The sequence below is a fragment of the Nestor notabilis genome, unplaced genomic scaffold (assembly GCF_000696875.1).
Source record: "Nestor notabilis isolate BGI_N333 unplaced genomic scaffold, ASM69687v1 scaffold4268, whole genome shotgun sequence".
NCBI classification, from domain to species: Eukaryota; Metazoa; Chordata; class Aves; order Psittaciformes; family Psittacidae; genus Nestor; species Nestor notabilis.
Window position 1 is genome coordinate 181,613 of NW_009940595.1, and position 25,764 is coordinate 207,376.

Genomic DNA, 25,764 nt, shown 5'->3' on the forward strand with positions numbered 1-25,764 from the left:
TCTTCCTTCATAAAAACATGTTTCATATCTTCTGATACAAAGCACAACTTAAATGCCATTCTCATTAATTAATGATTTTAATTGCTCTTCAAACTAATGCCGTGTCTTGACATATTCCTGTAACAAGGTGAACAGACTTGCTGAGCCTAAAATGCATGACATTAAACTGGGAAAATGAAAAGTCAAATACCAAAAAAGTTAGGAAACAAACCATTCACCATGTTTTTCTAGCACATACATCACCAGGTATGTTCGTGACATTAGTGTTCCAGTTTTAAACAGGAAACCCTGAAATTCAGGTCAGAGGAGTGATCCTCCCCCTCTGCTCTTGTGAGACCCCACTTGCAGGACTGTGTGCAGTTCTGGTGTCCCCAACATAAGAAGAACATGGAGCTGTTGGAGCAAGTCCAGAGGAGGGCCATGAGGATGATACGGGGCTGGAGCACCTCCCATATGAAGACAGGCTGAGAAAGTTGGGGCTGTTCATCCTCGAGAAGAGAAGCTGTGTGGAGACCTCATAGCAGCCTTCCAGTATCTGAAGGGGGCCTATGAGGATGCCAGAGAGGGACTCTTCATCAGGGACTGTAGTGATAGGACGAGGGGTATCGGTTCAAACTTAAACAGGGGAGATTTAGGTTGCATATAAGAAAGATATTCTTTACTGTGAGGGTGGTGAGGCACTGGAACAAAGAAGTGGTAAATGCTCCATCCCTGGCATTGTTCAAGGCCAGGCTGGACAGAGCCTTGGGCAGCATGGTCTAGTGTGAGGAGTCCTTGCCCATGGCAAGGGGTTGGAACTAGATGATCTTAAGGTCCTTTCCAACCCAAACCATTCTATGATTCTATGAAATTCTCATTTTATTATATTAAATTTAGGCTAATGTATTAGTGTGTGTATGTACCTTCATGAAGTCATCTCCCTGAAAAAGTTACTGCAGCCCTGTGGTATCCATGCTCATTTTCCTCACGTCTCAATGGTTTGGCCAGCATCAAAAAATAACTAAATTTTGACAATTGTGTCCTGTGTCTCAAATGTGCTTGGTAACAAGTGATCACTGACAACATATACTGAGAATTTTTGCCATGTATATAGTACACATTTGCAAACAGCTTTATGTGCATACCACTTCTGGAGGTTTATTTGATTGTCTTTCTTTGAAAACATAATTCCAAGAAATAAGCATGCTCCAAGTAAAATGTTCAATAATGTGGGCATTTGTTTGCAACAATGTGATATCACTAGCGTTAAACTGCTAGGGGATATGCTTGGATTTTCCCCTAAATCGAAGTTAAGACTCAGGCAGTTCTCAGAGGCATCTAAAATAATGATTTCAATATCTTGTGTGCACCTGCTTGCTTGAGTAACAGAACTGGGTACATGAGGCAGTATATTTAGAGGTGTTCTGTCTGACACACCTTCTGTGAGGAGGTGGAAAATGAATGGTGGTGTGAAAGCCCAAAAAACACCTTCATCCCCTTGGACTAGCTCCAAGCCTGATTAATTGACTGTGAGAGGTTAATATCTGCTGGCTACAGTATAAATGCTGATCAAGACCAAATGAGACAAAAGGAAAAGTAGAATTGGATGTCTGTAGCTTCTATCCATCCTTCTGTGTTCTTTCAAAAGCATCCTAAGGTGAATATTTTACTCAGAACATTTTCTTTAACTGTTATGATTTTTAATATGACTTTATATTGCATTTGGGTAAAGAATGAATAAGTTAGATTAAGTAATCAGTTTTGACTTTTCAGGGTTCACCTGTGTATAATGTAGATGTAATTGAGGAAATGAGGAAGAACAATTCAGCCAAGAACTGAATGTTTCTTGCATGAAACAGGACTGTAACCCACATTTTAATCTGCAGAGATGTTTAGAAGCAAGTCTTGCTTGTCCTGCTATTTGATTTTTCTGCACAGAAGCTTGTACTTAAATTGGCAATTTTGGCTGTTTAGGGTAAGGAGGAAGTGAGAAATGAGTTTTAGCTTTATTAAAAATACTCCCCCTCTGCTTGGATGACAGCAATTTCACCTACGATAAGATCAGCCTTTTTCAGCAGAGGATATCCAAGGCACCAGATGAACATGGACTTAGAGGGGAACCCATGGTAGTTTCCATCACTCCTCTGGTCTGTGAGGAGCCCCTCCTCTGCAACAGCTGTGCCATAGCTGTATTCACCCATGAGGCTGCTCTTCGTAACACCAACTGGTGGGTAGGTGCCAGGAAAATTGCCTGCAAACTGTAAAGGCATGAGTAGCAAAGAGGTTTTGAAGCTGCTCAAGTATCCCTTCTCCAGCTGTTGAGGTTTTTTTCCTCAGACCTCTTTTAATATTAAAATGTGTATAAAAGAAGTAGGCCAAAATTAATACTGAAAGGAAGCAAATAATGATGCCAAATAATATTTTTTTAAGTTAACCACCCTGTTGATCTCTCTGATAGCTGAGATGAGGGTCCACTCTCAGCAAATATAGGAAAATGAGAGCTGTTGGGGGTTTTGTTTCTTTTATTTTATTTAGTCAGCTTCCCAGCATGCAGATTAAAGGGATTGCCTTCATTATAGCAGCATCCTGGTGTAGGAACCTCCTGCTGCTTAATTTTTATTCTTCTTCTGTCAATAGAGCAAGGAGAGATCATAAAGTAGGACTTTACCTTTTCAGAGGTTTTGAAGTTAGTGAGATGGTGTTTAGTTAAAAATGTGATACCTCATGTACCAGACAAAAACTAATACGAAGGAACGTGTGGTTTTGACTGAAGACTCTGCTTCCGTCACACTAGAATAGAGTAAAGATAACATTGAAGGGGAAAGAGAACATATTCTGAAAACAGGCTATTAAGGAATGGTGATAATAAATCTGTTGAGTGGGAGTGTTCTTTATTCATGCCCAGATATACTTGCTAATAGAACATTTTTAGGTACAAGCATGTATTCTGTTCTTACAATAGCTTCTTTCGTTTCTATATCTATCCCCAAGCAGGAAAATCCTCACTATCCAATAAAGTCATCTTTGAAGTTGCTTTTTACTTCTAACAAATCTGAGTCAAGATCTTAAGCTGGGCGGTAGCTGATTTGCAGTAAAAACCAGGTTATTCAACTTTCAGATGTAAGCATTTGTATTAGCGATTTTTATCAATAAATGACATTATAGCATTATTCTCAGTGAAACTTAAAAGGATGAGGGGATTTTTCTTTCCTCTGTTCACTGTGAACTGTCACAGTACTACTTGAGGTCATCTGGGTTTTAGAGATGACTTTGATAACAACATTACAGGATGCACCTGAAGTGGAGTTTTAGTCTAAATCCTAAATTTTGTTATTTAGGAACATAATGAGAAGTCTTGCATTAGTGATGATTGAATTATGCAAGGTTAGCAGTTCACTGCAGAGAAGCATTCTGAAAATTAAAGGATAACTAGAATTAGTGACATGAAAAGTGAAATAATGTATGCAAGATGTCTGTGATTCACTTGCCTCTAAAGTAGTCAGGTACCACTCTGATGACATATACTTGGAGATGTTGCAAGAACAGGTTTATAAAGCATTTCATAATACTTTGAAAATTCAAGCAAAAACCTGTCTTTCAGTATGTGATCATTTTTAAAAAATTCTCTTCATTCCCAAAATCTGGACTCACAGAGCTACACAGAGGTAAAAAAAAATTAAAATAAATGATGGGAGATGTTGCGGGAAGCTCCTGCCAAAAGACACAGGGGCTTTACTGGAATTACTGTTTGTCCTTATGGTATCACTGAATTGTCTTTTGTTTTGCTTGGTTCATAGTTCCTCAGTTTTAGCCAAAAGGGACTCTTTCTCCCTCTCGTTCATAATGTCCTCCCTGACAGGCGCTTAGCTGTAGCAGCCCTCTAATACCTCATTAATGACATTGTTGAGTTTAATGTTAATTGTTTGTACAGATGGCCTGTTTTCAGTCCATTGTGCACAGTTCTTTTTGACAGCCCGGAAGGTACTACATGTTACACTGTCAGTAGTCTGTGGAAAGGCCACCACTATGTTACAATTAGCTTCCTAGCCGCTTATGAGTATGCACCACAGATGATAATCGTAGTTGATTATTTGAGGCATTAGAGCATTCATATCCAGACATTAGTAAAAGGGCGATTGGGTCTCCGCACCTCTGGAAATCTAATCAGAAGGTTGCCAGTGTTCAAGGTTAGTTGTTAAGATTGGGTGCCAATGTTCTCTAAAATAATAGCAAGCATATATCATTTTGATGTATTCACAGTGGCTGCAAATAGTGCCTTTATATGGGCATGCAATCAGGTGCAATCTTAAAGCTTATATCACAGTGCTGTAGAAGAGGATCCCCAAAAGCTCCTTGTGTTTGTTACTTACGCATTTTGAGCTCTAGTCTGTGTTTGCCTGTGCCTGTGTGTATGTTTATAACTATATCATGTGAAATTATTGTCCTATGCTGTAAAAGTGGCAACAAAACATTATCTGTTCAGAGCTGCTTTTGAGCAAACAGCTGTTGGTAAAATTGCTAGGCTTATTGCACAATTATTTATCATTATGTAATTGAATGGTACTGTATTTGGTAACCACAAAATTAAATTTGAAACCCTGCTAAGTCTTCTGATAAAACAGTGCATTTCAGCAGCATTAATATGAGAGATTTTGGCCAACTTGTTCATTAGAGGTGCGCAGCAAGCCCCACAATTCCAATATGGTCATACTTATAGCAATCAAAAGGTTTACTTTCAAATATCAAGGCTTGCATGATATTTCAGCATCTGGATATGCGTAGTATAAGTCTCATAATGCTTAATCTAAGAGCTACTAGTAACTTCAGCAAATACAAGTAAACACCTCCATTTTCAAACTTCAGCTGCAGTCATTACTCTTCTTTTGTAATGACAGCAGAAGAGAAAAATGAAATATACTTCTGTGATACGTTTTCCAGAACTTTTAGAAGCACTGTCTCATGTAACTATGTTGCACAAGTCAATACAGTGTATTGGCATTAAATTACTACACATTATCATTTGTAACATTTTCTTTTATCTATGATGCACTTTGATTTGATTTTCATCTGAAAACATCTTATTTTGCTGATTCCAAAGAAAGATGGAATTTGACTATAGCAAAGTTGCTAACATCTGAAATAAGTAATTTATTTTCTGGGTCTAGGCTTAAAACCCAGGAATTAACTCCTATAGCTCTTAAAAATTCATACTGTAGATACTATATAACAGAAATGCAGATCTGATGAAGATTTGTTGTTGAAGTACCACTGATACCAGGAGAAGCTAGACCACTGTCATTTGATATGTGGTGGTATGACATGCTTCCCTTCCCAACTTTTGCCTCATTGCCACTGTTTCAGCAGGATGGGTGGAAAGAAACAACTTATTGTTGGGAAGGGAATTATAAATATACTGTAACTAATATGTTATGCTAACATCATTTTAATCAGGTAATTATTAAAGGACTGTTTGGCCTTTAAGGACATTGATTTAATGGGAATTAATTTAATGATTGAACACTGTTTGTGTAACATTATCATTACTAGTGATGCAGAAAATTGGAATCTCAGCTCAGCTGAAAAGAGGTTAGACTTTCCATTATCACATCAGATCCCTTTCTTCTGGAATGCATTTATTAGAATTTTTTTTATATACTTTCAGTATATATTTAAATGCTTGGGTTTTATCTAAAAATTCCTAAGTAGGAAAGTAAGTAAAAATATTCGTCATTGTACTGTTCTTATTTTTAATCAGAGGCTTAAATTTCTGTTTAATATAACCTTAAACAAAGTCCATTAAATTTGGGGTTTGACATGCTGGTGTTTCTCCCATGAAACAATTTTTCTCTATTTTGATTTTCTGCTTTCTTCTCTCTGCAAACCTGATCATTATGTTTAGGATGAATAGGAGTTTGGTTTATGGAATGGTTTTACAGCTATAAAAACCCAGCAGCTTTAAAAAGTAGTAGCAGACAGAGCACAGTTCTATCTAGATTATTCTGAGGCTGAATCCTGCATTGTCTAGACATAATTTAGGAGTGATTTAAAAGAGAATCTGACTCACTTGTTTTCAAAATGGAAATGGTGAACATTGTAGAAAGCCTGTATTCAGTACCTGAGGGTTAGGACAGAGTTAAAGCTGACCTTTTTAGGTACAACTCCCATTTACCTAAAGGGATGTTGTATCTGGCTGCCCTCCTTGATCTGCCTTTAGTAGTACTATTGTTACAAATTATTTTTCAGCTTTACAGACCCTCTAACTACTGTTGTGTATAAATTAGATCCAGGGAGAAAAGGAGGGCTCTGCATAAACAAGTGATTGGAAGCATGTAGTGAATAGCTGTGTCTCACAGGCTTCTGCAGATTAATTTTGAAACAGAATTTTAATCAAGGATGTCTATGACAGTTCCTGCTGTATCTTGGCAGAGTTTTACAAGGGAATCTGGTGGCCAAGTGATTAGCCCTCTGTCACTAGACTGAAGTGATTACAGTACAGACAGCAGGGTGGGCAGGCTTGGTGTTTAGAGACAGATAGAGAAATAATTTGACAATAGAAGTAGCAGAAACTCAAACTTATAAACAGTCTGTAGGTTGCTAACCCAGTGGTCAGCCAACACAGTAGTAGGCTGAAATGCTTCGCACTGTGTAGCACTACCATTTTCATTGGTGCTAGAGCATTTTCTAGGTCCAGAGAAGAGGGTTTCAAAGAACAGGAGCCTATGTTTCAGGCAAAATAGTTTATGAGTAGTCATTTGGGCCATCTTTTGAATATTCTTTTTGTCTATCAGGTTATGTGTCAAGGCCTTCTGACCAGATTTATGAGATGGGTACACTGGGCTGCAACTTGATGAGGGCTTAGTGGCAGTGCTACTGGTCCTTGATTAGCCCCAGCATTTGAAATCTCAGCATGGGTAATCTTTTCCTATTAATGAAGAAACAGAGCTGAGCAATGAGCCTTAGTATGCAAGCCAAATGCCAAAGGCACATCCAAATCGATGCACAGCAGTAGCAAATGGAGGATTTTCAGAGGGAGTTTGCAAGATATGAAATATAACATAGAGGTGATTACTGGCCAGCAGTAACCAAGAGTGACAAGGTAGCATGACAGTCTCTCAGACTGGAGCTAGCTCATGCCTAGCCTCCTAGGTAGGAGGTTGGAGGGAGCCTACATCTACCTTCACAAGGTTGTGCATATACTATCAGGTTAGCTACCTTCCAGAGATGTTGATAAAAATCTGTAAGCATGGATAAGATTCAGCTTCTCAAACTGTTTTGCAGATTTCACATTACTAGGAGTGATTTGAAATAAGCCTGAAGGTGAAGAAATATTGTCTCAGATATTCTCCCTGTTACATGAAGGGGAGAAATAAATGAGGAGAGCTTTCTTTTGTGGATCATTGCTTCCTTTCTGGGAGGGCAATGAGAGCAGTGCTTCCCACCCAGCTGAAAGGAAACAATCTTCCAGGGAGCAAGCGTAATGAGATTAGTCAGGGGATCATTACACTAACAACAACAAATGGGAGAGAGCAAGTGATTGTTTAGATCAGAAGTAAGATGTTAAAGGGGAAAAAAAATTAATCAGGGCAGCAAATGACAAAGTGAACACATTCTTTAATTGTCTATAGACCAGTACAAGGAATATGAGTAATAAACAAGAGTAGTTGGAATTACTCACAAATATAGATTTGGTATTCATGGTGTTACTAAAATCTAATAAGAACATATGACACTGTGAAGCACTGAAAGACAGATGGTAAAGGTGGGCAAAAGGGGAAGAAGAGTGTCACTATGTCAAAATCGCGTTAGATATTTCAGAGGTATTGAGAACTTGGAAAGACTGGATCTTGATTTCTTGTGGGACTATGTGCTAATGGCTGGAGCACAAAATGAGATGGAAGTCAGTGTCTGCTGTAGACCACCAAATCACACTGGAGTAGAGGATGATTGGCTTCTGTAGTGTATATCTGTAATGTGTAAGGGAAGATGTGTGATATAATAGGGGCATTCAATCTGAATTATCTATGTTTCAAGTCTCAGGCTGCCCAAGCTGAAGCATTTTGAATGCACATATAGAGCAGGGGGAAAGGAAAAGGAACATTAGTGGAACCGAAGAGTTAGAAGCTACAAACTTCAGGAAAAACTCCATGGGGAGCAAGTGTACACAGAAGTGAGTCAGAGTTGAGGACAATAGGGAGGAGGGCTTTCAAAATGTTATTAGGAGCTGAAGAAACTTTAATGATAATGGTTCATTAAGTGAAGGTGATACCATTCAAAATAGTTATTCCAGAAAGGCAATTAATATTTCTCTTCGGTGTTTGTTAAAATGCAAAGTAAGTACTTGTCATGTCAGTAGCAACTCAAGAGAATGTTAAATGACAGCTTCTAAAATCAGACATTTTAAAATCAGCAAATCCAAACAAATTTCACCTGAATGTTTTCAAACAGCTTGCTAAGGAGCTTCAAGGACTTATATTTGTTAATCCGACTTCTGGAGTGTTGGGCAGGTTTTAGAAAGCTGACCAAAAATATTATGTAAAGCCTAAAGACCAAACTAAACCTTCAACTCAAGTGTTTTATCCATACATATATGGGTGTAAGAAATTGAAAGAATTCACAGGTATGGACACTCAACAGTTCCGAAAGATATCACCGTTAAAAAGTTTAGTATTGAAGATACATATTTACACAAGCTATTAGTATTTCCCAAGAGAACAACAACAGTCTTCTCCTCTAAATCATCCAGATAAGGAGGAGGAAGGCTGTAGAAATAATGGGTAAAAGGAAGCCAAAGCTTGTTCATACTAAGTGCACCAGTGGCATATAGAAAAATGCTTCATAATGTATTGCTGGGAGCCACACCCGAGCCAGACACTGAACACTACCTAAAGAGACCTAACTGCTAGAAGCTGATGACAGAGAATATGCAAGGAGATTTTCAGTATAGACAGACACAGGAAGAGTTTGATTTGTCCTTTAAGCACAGTGTTTGAAATATAAAGAACTTGTGTTCAGGAAGAAGAATAGGCCAGCTATAAACTCAGAAGAGCTCTAATACTGTTAGAATAGGCATATGAAAATATCTCCTCTATCAATTCTATTCCAGGAAGATAGACATCAAAAAATTTTCTAATATTTCAGATTTTAAGATTAATGAATACCAACATTTCCATGAATTTACAATGGGTCCACTAAATTATGGTAAAGAGAAGAAAATATAAACATTTCTAAACATTTCAAATTTTTAAATGTTTCAAATATGTCAGTTGAGGTGGGGTTTTCTTTCTAATTTACTTCATGTTTATTTTTAGAAAACTAATATGTGAAAATATTTTGACAGTTAAATCCTCTGCTACATGATTTTTTCTATTTATAAAAAAAATAATAATAATAGTAAATCGTTGCTTGATTCTTTTGCTTTTATGGAAACTTTTATAATCACTTCAGTGAAAAAAATTAGTTCCTCTCCAATCCTGCTACTTCCAATGAATGAAAAAAACAATTCCTATAACTTATTACCTAATGTATTTGGAGTATTGTCACAGTACTAATAGTAATGGTAGTAATAATACTGAGATGCAGTTCTCTCTCTTTAGGAAGTTAAGACCTGAAGAAATGTTTCATGTGTGAAACAAAATACCTGAAAGTCTTTCTTCATATATAAATTAGAAATAATTAAAAAACAAACAAACAAACAAAACCATTAAAAAAAATAAAAAAAAAAAACCACAAAACACCTACATTTTAATAAAGACAAAATGCTAGGGGAGAAACAGGTGGTGTGGAGAATAAAAGCAATAGCTGGCTCTTGAAGTTGTCCTAGACCTTGTATAATCTGGCTGCCAGCCCTGCCTCATGCTCAGTTCCTTCCCTATTCTCAAACCACTGCAATCTGCCAATATTTGCAAGGCTAGGGAATTCAGCCTCTGATTTACAGGCTTATTTGAAAGGCATTACCAATTCGAGGGGTTGTATTCTTCTGTTGGAGAATACATGTCATGCCTGGTGTGGTCACTTCAGCACACAATGTAACCTTACAAACTCAGATTATGACATGCCAGCTTAAATGTTATGGAAATGAATGTACTTTGCACTGTTCAAGGAAGAATGGAAAAGTATGGGTGAAAAATGAAAAGGAAGAAAAATTCATGATAAGAGATTTTCCAACAACTTCCAAGCTGTATTTATTTCACAGCAGGTAGAAATAGGTACAGGCTTCATTGACTGCAAAGTCTTCTTTTTGTCCTTTACTGAATGGAACATTTCCAATTGAAAACAGGAAAAAAATTTTATATTATCAAGAAAGGTTTTAACAGAATAGTAGCAATCCCTAATGCCCTGAAAGATTCTGCTGTTCAAGAGCTCTGCTTTGCAGAGTTTTATAAAGATAACAGAGCTCAGTCAAACTTCAGGTTTTTTTTCTTGTGGCAGAAATAGCTGAAATATAAAATGCCTTTGCCTCTTTGTTAATATGAACTATTCCCCTTACACCCACTCTCTATTAATGTCCTTTTCACAAAGAAAACGTAAGATGTACATTGATGTAAACTGTTTGCAACAGAACTCTACACTTTGTATTTGTGCAAATGGAAATTGCAGATGCACAGCATAATTGATGTGACTGTTCTAACAAGCTAAAGGCTAAACAGCAGCCAACTCTCAGTCCTTTGTGCTTTTTTCCAAAGGCCAATAATTCACTGACTGTGGACAGAATTTTTGCAAGAGAAAACAAAAACAAAACCTGTCCCCAGATAACCCACCCTACTATTTCTTCACCTTCTTTTTCCAAGCACAATCAAGATCCTTTCAAGTTTGATAGTGTTAGAGTTCCTCAACAAGACCATAAAAATTAACGTCTTTTCCATGATTCACAAAATCATATGAAAAAAATCTGGCTAAAACTCCTTACACAGCAAGTCAGTTCACTTCAGACCTCTAGCAGAAACTATTGCAGATTAAAAGATTGAAATTTGACAAAGTTATTCACAACTGAGTTATGTTCTTAAACGGGGAAGGGTAGGGTAGCCTTCACAGTAAGCATTGGTGACAAGCTGAGTTTTGTCTGTAATGAAAGCTTAGTCTTGGGGATTTCCATGGCAGCTGTGTGTATCACAAATAGAAATTGCAAGCCGTGATGCTTGTAGTGTCATTCCTGTTAGAAAAGGGTAGAGCCTTCTCATCCAAGCCTCTCGCATATGAAGTAGTTGCAGCAGACTCAGTTCAGGTCTCAAATCCCTCCAGAAACATCATTTAGTACAGTTATCAAATTCAGGACATAGAATAATGGTTTATGGTTTTTCTGTCTGTGATTAGTTGTTTTTAAAGTATATTTCAATAATTAATTTTCAGAAGGTATTATTGTTCTCAATAATCAGTTCTGAGCTTTCTCAGAATTGTAGGCTCTATGCTGCCAAGCTGTTTGCTTTAGTAGTAGTAAGAAAATTATTCTTAGTTAATTAATTAATTTTATTTAAAATTACTGTGCATTCCAAGTCAAGTTCTTAAATTAATATTAAATTTGAGTGAGAACTTATCTTGCCCATTTACTGCCTGAATGACTAGTAACAAAAATCACAGTACTTTTCAGCAAGATGGCTGCCACCAGGCTTCATCTCCGAAATGCCAACTGTGGTTAAAATTCTCCAAGAAACGTTTCACCATTTCTTTTTGTCCATTAAAAACTTTTTTCCACTTCTGTCTGAAACACTGTCATGGTTCTGGACTACATAGATGAAAATTTTTTAGTTTAGTCCAGTTTCCATGTTTTGCTCATTTTCCCATTTCCCATTTCATTCCTCCTTCTTGCCTGTAATCCTCTCTTGTAATTTTTAACTTGAAGAAACCTTTAAACTTACAGCTAACAAGGTATTACAAATCTGTATGGGAATTGTATGGATTCACATTTTATCTCCTAAGGTGGGTTTTTCCTGATGTTTAGGTTTGTCGTAATTACACATTATATTGTTTGCATTGTCAAGACAATGCCTTATTTTTCTTACTTTCTGATATTTAGCTTGGAGCACTTGGAAAGAAATGGGAATAAACAAAAATTCATAAGATAAGTTGCAGCCTAAGCCTGTCATCTGAAGTAGGCCAGCATTGAATGGGTCTAGGATTGATGAAGGAGAGCTGCATTAGATGAGAGTGGGAGGACTAAAAGTAATTTCTTTCACTGTCACTTCTACGGTAATTCAGGTCTTTCAGAAAACTCCCAATAAGATTGATTTTTGCTAGTTCAGTTTACTCTGGAAAATGTCTTTTCCTTCCAATCTGAAAATTTTAAAGGCAGATTAGATTTTTAAATTAGTTGTAATACATATCAAAAGTGTCAGCTGAATTTTACTAGGAGCTGTAGCCACAACATAGGTTATCTACAGGTAGTACTATTTTGTGCCACCTTATACCCTTCTGCCAGTGTGTTGGAAGGCCAAGTCTAAAGAATAATACAGCCTCTGTATTCATTTAAGGTCTGTCTCTCAAGATGACAAAGCAACTCCAGGACTGCTGAGTGTCTTCTTTGATTTCCATTTGTTTCATGAGTAGAGCTCGGTACTTTTGACTGTTGCTCAGTATGCTACAACAATAGTGTGTTTAATGTAACCAGAAGCAGCATGTTAATTCCTGTTGATGAATTTTGCTATAGGTATGGGCTGTCAAAGGACAGATTTTTACTCTGGTCACCAACATGTGTTTACATTGCATCAGATACCCCCCTTTGCCATTAGGGGTTATTAAACTTTGCAGGTCTAATATGAAAGACTATAGCAGGGAAAGATTTGTTTCATCTTCTTGGCTTCCTCCACCCTTGCACTGTGTGTCCTGTGCATAGCCCCCATAACTAAAATATGCTGTCATCCATAAAGATGTCTCTGCACCTGAAACTTATACTAGATATTGACAAGGAGAGCACAGGCAGTTTTATATGCATGTCCCTTCTGCATACTAATTTACAGTCAACAATAGTGACTGTTAGGTCGGTAGCTCTTTTTCATGGTAATGTTAGCATAAAACCAATGAACGTTGCTCTCCTGAATAACTTGGTACTCTTCTGCACTGAGAAAACATGTAAAATTGGACTGAAAGAAAACTCTGGAAAGTTTTATCCATAGAAACAAAATTGGGGGAGTGAAGAGGTTTCTTAAGGTGAGCTGTCAGGGTGCGGGGAGTGTTTTAGCAAACAGTACAATAGAACAAGACTCTATCACATTAAGTCTCCTAATAGATGCCAAAGAAATAATACCATGGCAGTAAGACATCTCCTTTGATTTTTGTTTCTTTCTTTCTTTCACTAGGAGAGGTGGAGTACACTGCCTGTTCTGCTTAAAAATCATGATTTCTATGCAGTTGCAGTGTCAGTCCTGCTTTAGAAATGGTGGTTTAAAAAGCCTTAGTGAAAAGATTATAGAGTACAAGCAGGAGTGATTAATTATTTTGATATGTATTTTACATGTACATGGATGCAAGCATTGTCTTTAAGCTTCATTTATTGACTGTTGATATGCAAGGCACTACTGTGAATTAGGAACAAGACTTTGCAAACACCTGGGTGAAGTAAAAGCACTTGGGATGACCAGCATTCACAGTTTCTTAAAGTCTATTGTTAATATGGGTGTTAAAAAACAAAAGGTAGCAGTGAAATTGGGGCTGTTCAGCCTGGAGAAGAGAAGGCTGTGTGGAGACCTCATAGCAGCCTTCCAGTACCTGCAGAGGGCCTACAGGGATGCTGGAGAGGGGCTCTTCACCAGGGAATTTAGTGACAGGACAAGGGGTAATGGGTTTAAACTTAAACAGGGGAAGTTTAGGTGAGATGCAAGGAAGAAGTTCTTTATGGTGAGGGTGGTGAGACACTGGCACTGGTTGCCCAAGGATGTTGTGAATGCCCCATTCCTGGCAGTGTTCAAGGTCAGGTTGAATGGAGTCTTGGGTGACATGGTTTAGTGTGTGGTGTCCCTGCCTATGTCAGGGGGTTGGAACTAGATGATCTTAAGGTCCTTTGCAACCCTAGCTGTTCTATGATTCTATGAATACTGGGGATAACCGTACCAATGTATAGGAAAACTATGCTGTATGAACAGTAGGGGGATGTTGTGGCTGAGGGATCTACGATGGCTTTCATGGTCACTTGTTACACATCATCCTTACTTGAAAAGCAGAAAGCAGGTGTGTGACCTTCAGTAGTCCTCTCTTTTCTGACGTTTCATTTCAATAAAAAAAATGTGAGAACTAAGTTTTACTCAATAAGATGAAACATGAAAATGCAAGGATGTCCAGGAGATCACTGGCTTCTTCTCTATCACTCTACCCAGCTCAGTTCAATAGGAAGACTATCTGTAGGGATTGGCACCTGAAAGTTAAAAGGACCAAGAGCCTTTTCAGATAAATTGATATACTTTCTTCTCTTTTAACTTTATTAAAAATAGTTTTAAATTTAAGTATTCCAAAGATATTACAAAAACTCTTGTAAAGTAGAAATATTCTATTAATATAATTTACAATTTATGTAGGAGAGAAAACCACATCTTCAGATGTTGAAGCTGAAGTTCATCTTTTAAAGTCTTTATATTGAAATAATATCTCCTGACCTGACCAGTAGATTCATATTTCAGATAATTACATGATATCTTGGGAATTAAAATTAATTTATTTCTGGCTGGACAGGTCTAAAATAGATTCTGTCTTTGCAGTTCTTAAAAGGCAAAGGATTTCAATACTTATATACAAAAAATATAAACATAGTCAGTTACTACTTCACATGTGGTACAACTCCACATCACTGAAGTAGGAAGAAAGCTTCACTTTTGGTTACTGTATGGTGGTGCAGAGTTCCCAATGCTTTGTATAAGTAGGACAAACTTTGAACCAAACAGTAAGGTGAATATGAAAGTGTCTTCATATTCAAGAATTGATTAAATATCTAGTTTGTATATATAATTGAAACTTACTTCTATTTGAGAATAATTGGAATTTGTATTCCCTTTACACCCACTTGCTGGGGAAATATGGAGGAGTATTTATGTAAGTGAAGATGCAGCACAAAATACTTAAATGATTGAGTCTGTAACAAACTGCTTTTGTACAAATCCCAGATATTGTACCATTGTAAGATTTTGCATTTGAGAAAGCTACTTCAACAATAATGACCACTTTTCAAATTGCTGATTATAGGGGGAGAGGAAAAGGGTGAAGTTTTAAGCAGTTGACTGGGGGTGTTTGCTGCATTCATCTGTCCCCCACCTAGTTACTTGTAGCTGTGACAAAACATACACTGCAAACAAACTAGGTGTTTTTAAAACAATGAATTTTCCTTCATCTAAAAATCTGTCATTCGTATGTTTTTAACTGAAAGAGTTCTTTCGAAACTCCAAACTAGTGTGTTTTGGGTGCAGCAATTTGAACAAAAAATAATGCTTTTCATGGCTTGCTAAACTTGGCTCTGGTCACATAAGTGGTGGTGTACAGCTCCTGGTAGGTTTAATTGCTGCTAATGTTTTGTTTACATGACAGTTGGATTTTTAAATGAAAGCAGCTATGGGAATACAAAACAATTTTGCATTCCTCAATACATGTGATTAGTTTTTTGCATATCCAAGTTCACTTGCAGCAAGTTGTGCACATATGCATATGCTTCTCATGAGCATATGCCTGCCTACAGAACTGTGAAAACTAATTATGTTTCAATGGTTTTTTTTTTTAACTTTACGTTCCTTAGATCACAAGAATTCTTAATTAATGTTTATAGATAAAATCTCTAAGGAATGAACATTGTAAGAATTTACTTTTGATGGTTTTGTTCTCAGGTCTTGAAGTCTATTTCCATTGCTGGACAGGACGGGCAGATGAATTGTGATTAACAGCACAATAGCAAAAGAAATTAAATACAGTAATGACAGCTGACACTGTGGGCTTCCTTCAACACTTTTCATATTGCATAGAAAGTGTAGCTCCCTGTTGACCTTGGGGCCTAGTTCTCCTGAGCAATGCATGAGCAATGAGGATCTGGGTTTCCATCTGCCAAATGAAAACTCTTGCTTTTCCTTCTTCCCCACAGGAGGAGAGGTTCCATACACAACCCTGGCAACCCGGCTGATGATGGGAGCTTGGTGGCTTTTTGCTTTGATTGTCATCTCCTCTTACACAGCAAATCTTGCAGCTTTCCTCACCATCACACGCATTGAAAACTCCATCCAGTAAGTTGATAAAGAATGAACTGAGGGAAAGGAGGGTGAACATATATATTCATGTAGAGGGGTATATATGTTCCACTTGAGTGTGAGAAAATGAAGAAATTTTTGTCATCCCGAGAAGTAGTTTGGAAGCTAAAAAAAATAACAATATACCATAGACAACCAGTCTCCCTGGAGACACTTTGCCTTTAGGATCAGAATTGTTAGCCTCTTGCAGATACTCTTCTGTGGCACGTATATATACATATGTGTGCATACATACATATTTTGAAAGAAGTAATTGAGTTTGAGATAATTGATGTATCAGTATTTGAAATGGGAAAGTTGCGTGCTGTGTATTTTCAGGTTATGTTTTCCATTCAAATGCATCCCACGATACTTGTGCTCTGACACTTTGATGAGGACGACTCCAATACTCCTTCAATATATGGGGAATAGTCAGTCAAAGCTGAATTCACCTTTTCTTGCCAAGGCAAAGATGTGTTAATAGCAACACACAGTAAAAAATCACTTGTGGTCACTTTGCTCCTTCTGCTTCCAAGTGCTTTCTTACTACATTAACGGATCATATTGTTCTCTTTTTTCTGTCTATTGGTTCTTTTGCTTCATGCCTCCCTAATATGAAGGTCTTTGTCTTCTCCTGTTCCTTTTATTGAGAACTGTTTTTCTGTCACTCCTTCTAGCCCCTTTTCCAGATCATCTCATCTTTCCATACCACAGGAACCTTTCTAAGTCTCCTACCCTTTCTCTCTCTACCCTTTCATTCTCCAGTCTTCTCTCCTTCAGCAAGCTGCATGCTGAATTATGCTCATTCTCACTGCTCCCGTGATCTCCCCTACCACTAAATCCTTTCCCCTGGGTAAAAGCAGAGATTAGAAAATACAATGAAACATTAGCTAACCAAGTACTCCAGTGGGTGGGCTGGCTGGTTCATAGAAGGTTTTTAATCTTGAGGCTACGAGTCCATGAAAGTATGTGAAAGGGACAGGGTTAATCTTTCCCATAAATCCTTCTTTGCAAAAATGGTAGAATGACTTTAAAGAAGAGAGGCACATTCTGCTGTATTTCTTCCTCCAGAAGAGTAAGACCCTGCAGGCTCAATGCTGACCTTAGGGAAAAATTGAATTTTCTCACTCCATTTGTTGAATCAAGTCCTTGTCTTCTCTGTATCATCACCTAAGGTCTTGCTACCTCTAGTTCAGCTGCTTTCCAAGTTTCATCGAAATGCTTCCTGAGACAGTGAGCCACTAGTGTAGACTGGTCAGGGTTGCCTTGGCCTCCTGTAAATTCACAGGTTAGGTTTAAGTGTCACTGCATGGCAGCCAGTTGCCAGGGCACTTTTCCTCTAGGTGAGGATTTTCTACACACTAAAAACAGTCAGGCTTTAACAGCACATAAAGTAAACATTTGCAATAGCAGCCAAGTTTTATTGGTGATTAGAAGCTGAAGCTTGTACCCAAGAGCAGAAGCAGCCTTCACTTTGAGTGCATAGTTAGGACTTTTCCCGTTAGGAGCATCCTCTTGCACTTCTTTTTCTTCCTACTCCTTGGCCAAGAGAGGGCAAAGGGAGAAGTTGGTGTCCTACGGCTGAGATTGCCCAGGCATTATCAGTCCTTATTCATTCCCGGGTGGAAATAAAGTGTCTATGGTTGTTATCCTTCTTTCCAGGGCTAAAAGCCTCAACACTTTAATCTATTAGAGGGCTAAGCACTCCAAGACAGAGACATGTAAAACAGACTAAAATCACATGAGCAAATTATTCCACTGGTACAGTTATATTACCAGTTAAACTGAGTTGTTGTTGGGTTTTTTTTGAGATCTGAATAACAGAGTTCGAGATCATGGAGTGCTGCAGGGGTATTTTGACACAACCCAACTTTTTAACTCTGTAGTCCCAGTTATAAACCTTTCATGATTTATAGGGGAGTAAAAGGATATTCTACATCAATGTTTATCAACATTGATCTTGAGGCTTTGAGGGAGGTTAATTTTTTTCTTTTTTAAATTTTAAAAAGCTTTACATTTGACTAAGGAGTGTGAAGAAACAACATGGGATTTTGTACATGCGAAATAAATAATTATGATATATTCAGTCATTCAGTTTGTCCTTACAAATACGAGATACACCTCTGCATCCTGCTTTGAAATTATGTCCCTTCTAGTTTTGAAGTAGTCCAGGAAAATGTTCAAATTGCTGTGACAAATGTCTGAGGTTTATTATCATGTGTACAAAAGAATAAAATATACCCAAACTATAATTTAATACATCTTCAGCTTTTTCTTGCAGTTTATTATGATGTCACCAGAAAACCCTCAGCGGAATTCTGAGGTTATTATGTATAGTTGGGACTACATTGGTCTTCGTGCTGTATTATTTATGGCAAAGTCACTGGAAATGTTTTATTTAGTAGAAAATGTTGCAGCTGGAAAGCTCCTGAAATGAAAGAACTAAGACATTTTTCAACAGCGCTTTCAGCTCAAAAATAGAGTAATTAGATGTGTTAAGTATCCATTAGGGAATGAAGTTATCCTAACTACGGTGGGAGTGTAAAACTTTAGTTTACAAAACTGCCAAAATTGGGACTCAAACCAGCACATAAGAGAGAGGCTGTTTGTTTACCATGCTGAATTACTGCAAACTGGGAAACATGAATAAGCAATAAAGGAAAAACCTGGTGCCTTTTTTTTCTCTCTTTTTTTTAACAGATCAGATTGTACCTTGGGGAGTTTTGAAGGCCAGAATGGAAATGAGTTTAAGTAGTTAAGGAAAATAAAGCAAATTCTGCTTGTAGCGCTATCCAGCCAGCTTCGGAGAAGTCAGAAAAATGAAATTTAAATCAGTGGGTTTGCACACATGTAACAAGTAGTTAATAGGTTTACATTTCCAATTTCTAGCTGGCATCAGATATTACAGTGTGTTGCTGAAGGTATGGTCCTTGTGGTATCTTTTACAGAAGATGGGGTGATTCAAGCAGCCCACAGCACATTTCATTTTCTTTAAACATTTTGGTAGTTACTGCATTTCAGCTTTTGGATGTGTAGTCAGTTTGTGTTCAGAACTCTTGCAGCTTGCCTTTCTTGACTGGTATGAAGGTTGGGCCACTCATCCTAGTCAGTGCCAAGGTATTCAGAAGCCTGTTTTGAGAAGAAAAGCATACAAGCTTTTGTTAGGCAGTGCGCTAGGGAGGACTAGTGAAATGCTTCCTTTCCCTAGAGTGTCTCCTAGTAGGTCTTTGCTGTATAACCTCACTTGAAGTTGATGGCATTTGTTCTCTACCAATTAATTTGGATCAAATTGCTACAATTTCTAATGAATTTAGAGGAATGTTAATCTCCTTTTGCAGACAAATTGCTACTGTTCATACCTTTGGGAGCTCAGCTTTTCATCTTCTGCCAACAGGCAGTGTCAGGAGTGGAGGTACTCAGGTCATCAAGTAGTTCCTAGATACATCTTTTTTTCACACTTGGCCCACATTGCAGATGACGTTTAAATCAAGACAGTCAGCATTTCAAATGCCAAAACATTGTGGCAACAAAGCAAAGCGTAACTTCTATGTTCCTTAAATCTTTAGATCACTGTCTCAAATGCAACATGAATGAACAGTACTTAAGAGTGGCTTTTCTCAGTAAATGCCAAATAAATTTGGAGGTCTTGAGGTAACTCCAGCCTGACCCGAGCAGCGATCTGCCCTTCCAGGTAACTCCCCCCAGTTTATATACTGGCCATGACGTGCTGTGGTATGGAATAGCCCTTTGGCCAGTTTGGGTGAAGTCTCCTGTTTCTGCTTCCTCCCAGCTTCCTGTACACTTCCTCACTGGCAGAGCATGAGAGACTGAAAAGTCCTTGATCAGGGTAAACATTACTTAGCAACAACTAAAACATCGGTGTGTTATCAGCATTGTTCTCAGACTACAGCTGAAACACAGCACTGTACCAGCTACTGGGAAGCAAATTAACTCCATCCCAGCTGAAAACAGGACACCATGATTCACTTGAAGCCAACATGTCCCCAGGCTCTAAACAGCTCAATAAAACTGACTACAAGTTTTCTGCAAGGATGGTTACACAAGAATGCAGTAATTGGAGTAGATATTTCCTTACGCTGAAAAGCAGAATGTTCTTAAACCTTTCCTTTAATGTGGTTCACCCAGATCTTCGAACTGGCTAGCAAGCAGTATTACTAGATTCTGACACAGCCATCACTGCCAACAGTCAGATCTCTTGACTTAGTGTGCCCTGTTCCCTAAGTATGCCTGTGAATTAACCCTTAATGTCCTAGAAAAAATGGGAGGAACGGATTGGAAAGCTTTATCTGAATTAGTCATAAATAACGATTTCAGTGTAAGCCATGACATCAGTTATTTTCTCCTAAAATTTAGTGACTACTTCATGCAGACAGTTTTGTGCAACAGCCAAGACCAATGGCACAGCTAGCCTGAATCATTCTGTAACCCAGATCTACAGAGATATGTTGATGCCCAAGTCTCTGACCTTAGCCGTATTTAACCACCTAAAAAGGAGTTTGGTTATTCCTTTATGGAGCTGACCTTCTGCTATTCTACATTTTCTGTATACTTTTTTAAATGCTTTTGGCTGACACATACGAAAAACATGTTACCAATTCTAAGCCTAGGATTTGAATTGCAGAAGAGGGTATGCTTTGGGGAAAGAAACATACGCAAAGCCTAATTTTTTTTTTATTCGAGTTAAAAGCAGAGATAATGTTTTAAATTACAAAGTTATTAATGTATACTAAGCCAGAAAATGAAAGTGACCTGGCAACTGCTGCCTGATTAAGGTGTAGGCTACTAAACAAAATCAACAAAGACTGAAAAATACTTGTACCTGTTACTAATTCATTCTCAATTGACTCAATCCTCAGAATAGCCCTATATTGTAGTTAATCTGTATAGGATAGTATTACTATCACCTTAGTAACTGCAATGAGAAAAAAACTTATCATAAAGACCAGACATAACATTTTTCCCCTCAGTGCTTCGTGAGCGATAACCAAAAATAAAGTGAATTGTGACCTGGCTGCGTGGTCATTTCCCTAGAAGTAGAATTTGTCTATAGACAAACTCAGTTACAGGTATTTTATTTTATAACAATTTTTTCAACTATATCTTCTTTTTTATTTTTAAACAATTTTTGTCGTTCATTACCTTATTGTTTCAAAATTAGAAATTCAAAGAGATAAATGTTTTAAAATGTGGGATTATGATTCCCTCACTCATGTAGAATGTGTGCTTTGCTTTGCAGGTGTTTCAACTGACATCAGTAAAACTACTGCAAAATTAAATTCCCATCCAGTGTGGATAACAGTATGAGAAATTGGGCATCAACAGATAACCCATAGGAATTAACCAGCTTAACAAATACTTTTTCCTTATTTTGAGATCTGGTGTGGCAGCTGTGTAGTGAGACTGGGTGACCTAGTGAGGCTGGGGATTTATGTCTCCACTAACTGTATTTGTCTGAACAGAGAATGAGTTGTTTAATCCAGGAATAAAGGTACATCGAACAACGTGTAACCTACAAAACAGGCTGGAGGCAAAGTAGTTATAAAAATTCTTTCTGCTGGAAAGGAACATCAATGGTTTAGTAATTTTATTAGTTCTGTCAAGGTTTGTCATTTCTCTTTGTTTTGCTGTACCTTGGCTGCTGGGTTGTGAATGTCATACCAGTAGTCTGTGGAGTTGCAGGTCATAAAAAACAGTTTCTGAAGGAGGTGATATATATTATGATCCCATTCGACATGTTTGTGTGAGGGCATAAGTCACTGATGTGAGAGGTTGTTTCCATTTGTGCAGCTTGCCTGCACAGCAGCATGCATACGTGTACATCTCAAAGGCTCCAAAACTTCTTTGTTGCTCCTCAGCATAGGGTCAGGTGAACCAAAACTTGGGTTTACTGCTGACAGCATTTAGCACATCCGTAGAGTTTATACTTATACTTGGCTTGCTCTTGTCCTCTTGCTATCATTTTCTCAGCATACAGCAGCACCTGCAACTATGAAAAGACACAGAGCAGGGCAACTGAGATAAAACCTGTGTTTTAAGTTAGCACACCAAACAGTAAAGAACTGCAGACTAGTTAATGCCAGACTTGGCAGCTACAACATGCCTTCCTGAAGGCATTGACATAATTCTCCTCCTTGTTATTTCCTGCCTGGTGATGCCTTTGTGTCTTGCTTGCTTCTCAGACTGCTTGTAATATGCTTCTCATACCTGATTGTAGCACACTTTTGGACTAACAGCTCATGTCTTACGTTGGTTTGCCTTGAAAATAGCAAGGTTGCTTTTATAGCCACAAGATATACAGAGGAACTGTTTTCTTTTTGTGTTCTTTCTAACCATGCTGTTTTCTAACAGCAGATACACGTCATTTATATACCAGTTAGCAATATTTCAGAAAAAATGCTTTGTTGCTTGTTATATTAGAAATTATATGTCTTGTAAAATAATGACTGCAATTTCACTAGGTGTTGTCATTAGAAACTGGAGACTCAGTAAATACTTCTTGTAGACTTTTCTAACAGTATGTATGACAAATAACACAGCAATTACAGGACATGACAGTATTCACCCTGTGACAGTTCACTGCACTTCTTAGCACTGCCAGGACATACAGAAGTGAATTGGCAGCAGCAACACAGAATTGATGAATATAGAATGCTGTATTTAGCTAGCGCATTTCATCAGTGATGCTTTTGACAGATGATTGACTGTCAATGCACAGTAATACACTTACTTCTACACAACACTTTGCCTAATGGTGAAACAGAAATTCTCACAAGGCTCATCACTGTCTACAAAGGTGCCTTTCTGCAGAGCTGCACCCCAGCCCGGGTTGTTGAAGGCGGTTATTCCTCCACAGGAATACATGGCATTGTATTTTGTCATTGCTGAATTTTCACTACTCCTGTCAGCCCATTCCTGCAGCCTTTCTAGGTCCATCTGGACGGCAGCCTGTCCTGGAGCAGTCAGCTGCTTGAGCAGTCTCCCAGTGTCATGTCATCTGCCAACTTGACAACAGGGTGCTTACTCACCTCATCCAGGTTATTGGTAAAGACACATCCCACGTTAGACCTCTGTGGTGCCTGTTACCAGCCTCCTGGTGAGCTACCCTGTGAGCCTAGTTATCCAACCAGGAATTTATCCATCTTGTTTCCCACCCAGCCAGGCCTAATCAATGAATTTGGATATATGAATATTATGGGAGACAGTGTTGAAAGTCTTGATAAAGTTAAGGTAGACTACAGCCATTTCTTTGGTCATGTCCACAAACTATGTCATTTTATTATTGAAGGCAACCAGATTGGTCAGACATGACTTACCTTTGTGTAAATCAATGTTGACTGCTCCCAGTCAGCTGCTTCTCCTTCGTGTGCTCAGAAATGCAGTCTGAATGCCATGCTGTTGGATGGCCCACCTTAATTCCATGAATCATCTTTTTTGAATATAGTCTGGACATTTCTCCAGTGGTCAGGATCTCCCCCAGTCTCCTTGAGCAAGCAGTCTTGTAAGGACATTGGCCAGCTCTCTCAGCACACTTTGATGCAGCCTGCCAGGTCCGTGGACTTCCACGGGTCTAGTGTTCTCAGTCAATACCTGTCTTGTCTCGTTGGTATTTACCTGACCACCTACTGCTGTTAGTTCATTGCCTCCTTGAACTCTGCTTCCAGGCACAGAGACCTGGAAGACCTTGTTGGGGAAGATCGAGGCAAGAAAGGCATTTAGCATCTCAGCCATAGCTGTGTCTGCTGTCCCCTTCAACAGGTCCACACTTCCTTTGTTCGGGCTTTTGGTTCTGTGAAAGCTGGTCTTGTTACCCTTGAAGTCCTTCAAGAGCATCCACTCTGAATACTTGCTTTCCTAATGCTATCGAGAGTTACCAGGAAGCATTTCTAAATTCTACCATTATAGCCAGTCCATACTTCTACTTTCTGTATATTGTTTGATAAGATGAAAGCCTTTTCTAAATTCTTAAGTCTAGTAGATGATTGAATTGCTTTCCCTGGAGAAACCTACCTGGTGGCTATGTCTAATCTTCAGCACTGATCTTTAAAATTGTATCAATCCTTATTTCAGTTTATTTGTGAAATCTAACTTCTTAGTAGCTTACTTTCAATGATTCCCCTGACTACCACTACATCCCTTTTAAAATATTTACTGTTTCCTTTTCACACACGGGCTGTAATGAGTTTTCACATTTTTGCTAACAGCTCAGTCATTTCATATTTAATCTTTCAGAATTCATAGGTGTTTATCTAGACTTGATAATTTTATTTTTTTACTTTTCAGTTACAAATTAGCCACAGTACTTAATCTTCTGATACCTTAGTCCAGTAAAGTCTCACATTTTTCTTCCTAAAAAAGGGCACATCTTAGTCCTTTGGTAGGAGACAAATATACTTGGTTTCAGAAGTTTCATCTAGCAGCTCACCTTTCATGATCCCCTATGTTTAGATTTTTTGAAGGTTCTCTGCTGCTTATATTCTTAAAGAGGATTGCCATATTGTCGGAGAAAGAGGAGAGGATTGTGGGGGGCTTAATACCATTAGTTATTTACTCTTCAAAGTTTTATTTATCCCTTCCTTATATTTACTATGTGTTATCTGCTTAGAACTTAGCTATTGATGAGTGTTCTCTAAGTCCATATGTCTGAATTTTAAAGGATTTCTTTTTGACTCAACTAACCTCTAAACCCTTACATTGAGCTCTATTGATTTCTTCCATTCCTAAGGCATACACATCCTTTGAGATTCGATTACTGTTTTTTTCAATGCCATCCCTGGAACACATAAGAATTCCTCCCACACCTCACACCCATAGGGCCATTTTCACTAGCCTCTGTATTTACATGTTTCAGAAACACAACTTAGAATTTGATGAGTTATCTACATTTGTGCTTGCATTTTCTGTGGCTGCAGTGAGCTTTTACAATTCTATATTGCCTCCTTCAACACATCATTCAGCCCTTTTATTTGTCCTTCGGTGTTATCCGCTACATTAGAGCAGTTTACACAAAGTTAATTTGTGCCAGGAAAACTGTAATGAGTTTTAGGCAATAGACATATAGTTATTTTGAAACCTTAATGAATGTCATTAAAGAACCAAAGGTACTGGAGAGCACTTCTGTAGGACAGGAAAATAAAGGTCAAGAGGTAAAGAAGGGTTCTAAAATGCATTTTTAAGTCCAAAGCAGGGTTCACAAAACCATATTTGGGATGCTGTGGTAACTTCTAAACCAATTAATTTTTCTTACTTACAGGGAATGTGTAAGATCAGACAATATGTAAAGTAGAACAAATTTACTGGACTAAATAACATGAACTGTGATGAAAAGGCAGTTCATGAAACCACAACAGAAATCTTCCTGAAAATAGTGTAGGATGTGACCTGTGTGGTGGATGTGCAGTTCAGTGCAGGAATACCACCAAAAAGCTGCTCTTCACTGTGTAACCCAGTAACACTCATCAGTACTCAGCCCAGGTGCTTTGTGCTAGATCTGATGAGTTCTGGTGCTAACACTTCTGCTCCCCAGCAGCGGTGTGTGTGGTGGCACTGCAGGCTCTTTTGGGGTTACTCAGCTCCTGCT

The 25,764-nt window shown here is 38.1% G+C and overlaps 1 protein-coding gene across 1 annotated transcript in view; it reads left to right on the forward strand.

The window, feature by feature from the left end:
• Nucleotides 1–25,764, forward strand: part of LOC104410308 (glutamate receptor ionotropic, delta-2-like) — a gene marked incomplete at its 5' end in the record, with an annotated part of 299,373 nt that overhangs the window by 176,914 nt on the left and 96,695 nt on the right. Inside the window, 1 exon segment of the mRNA XM_010020436.1 lies at nt 16,025–16,163. Coding sequence (XP_010018738.1) covers nt 16,025–16,163 — 139 coding nt within the window.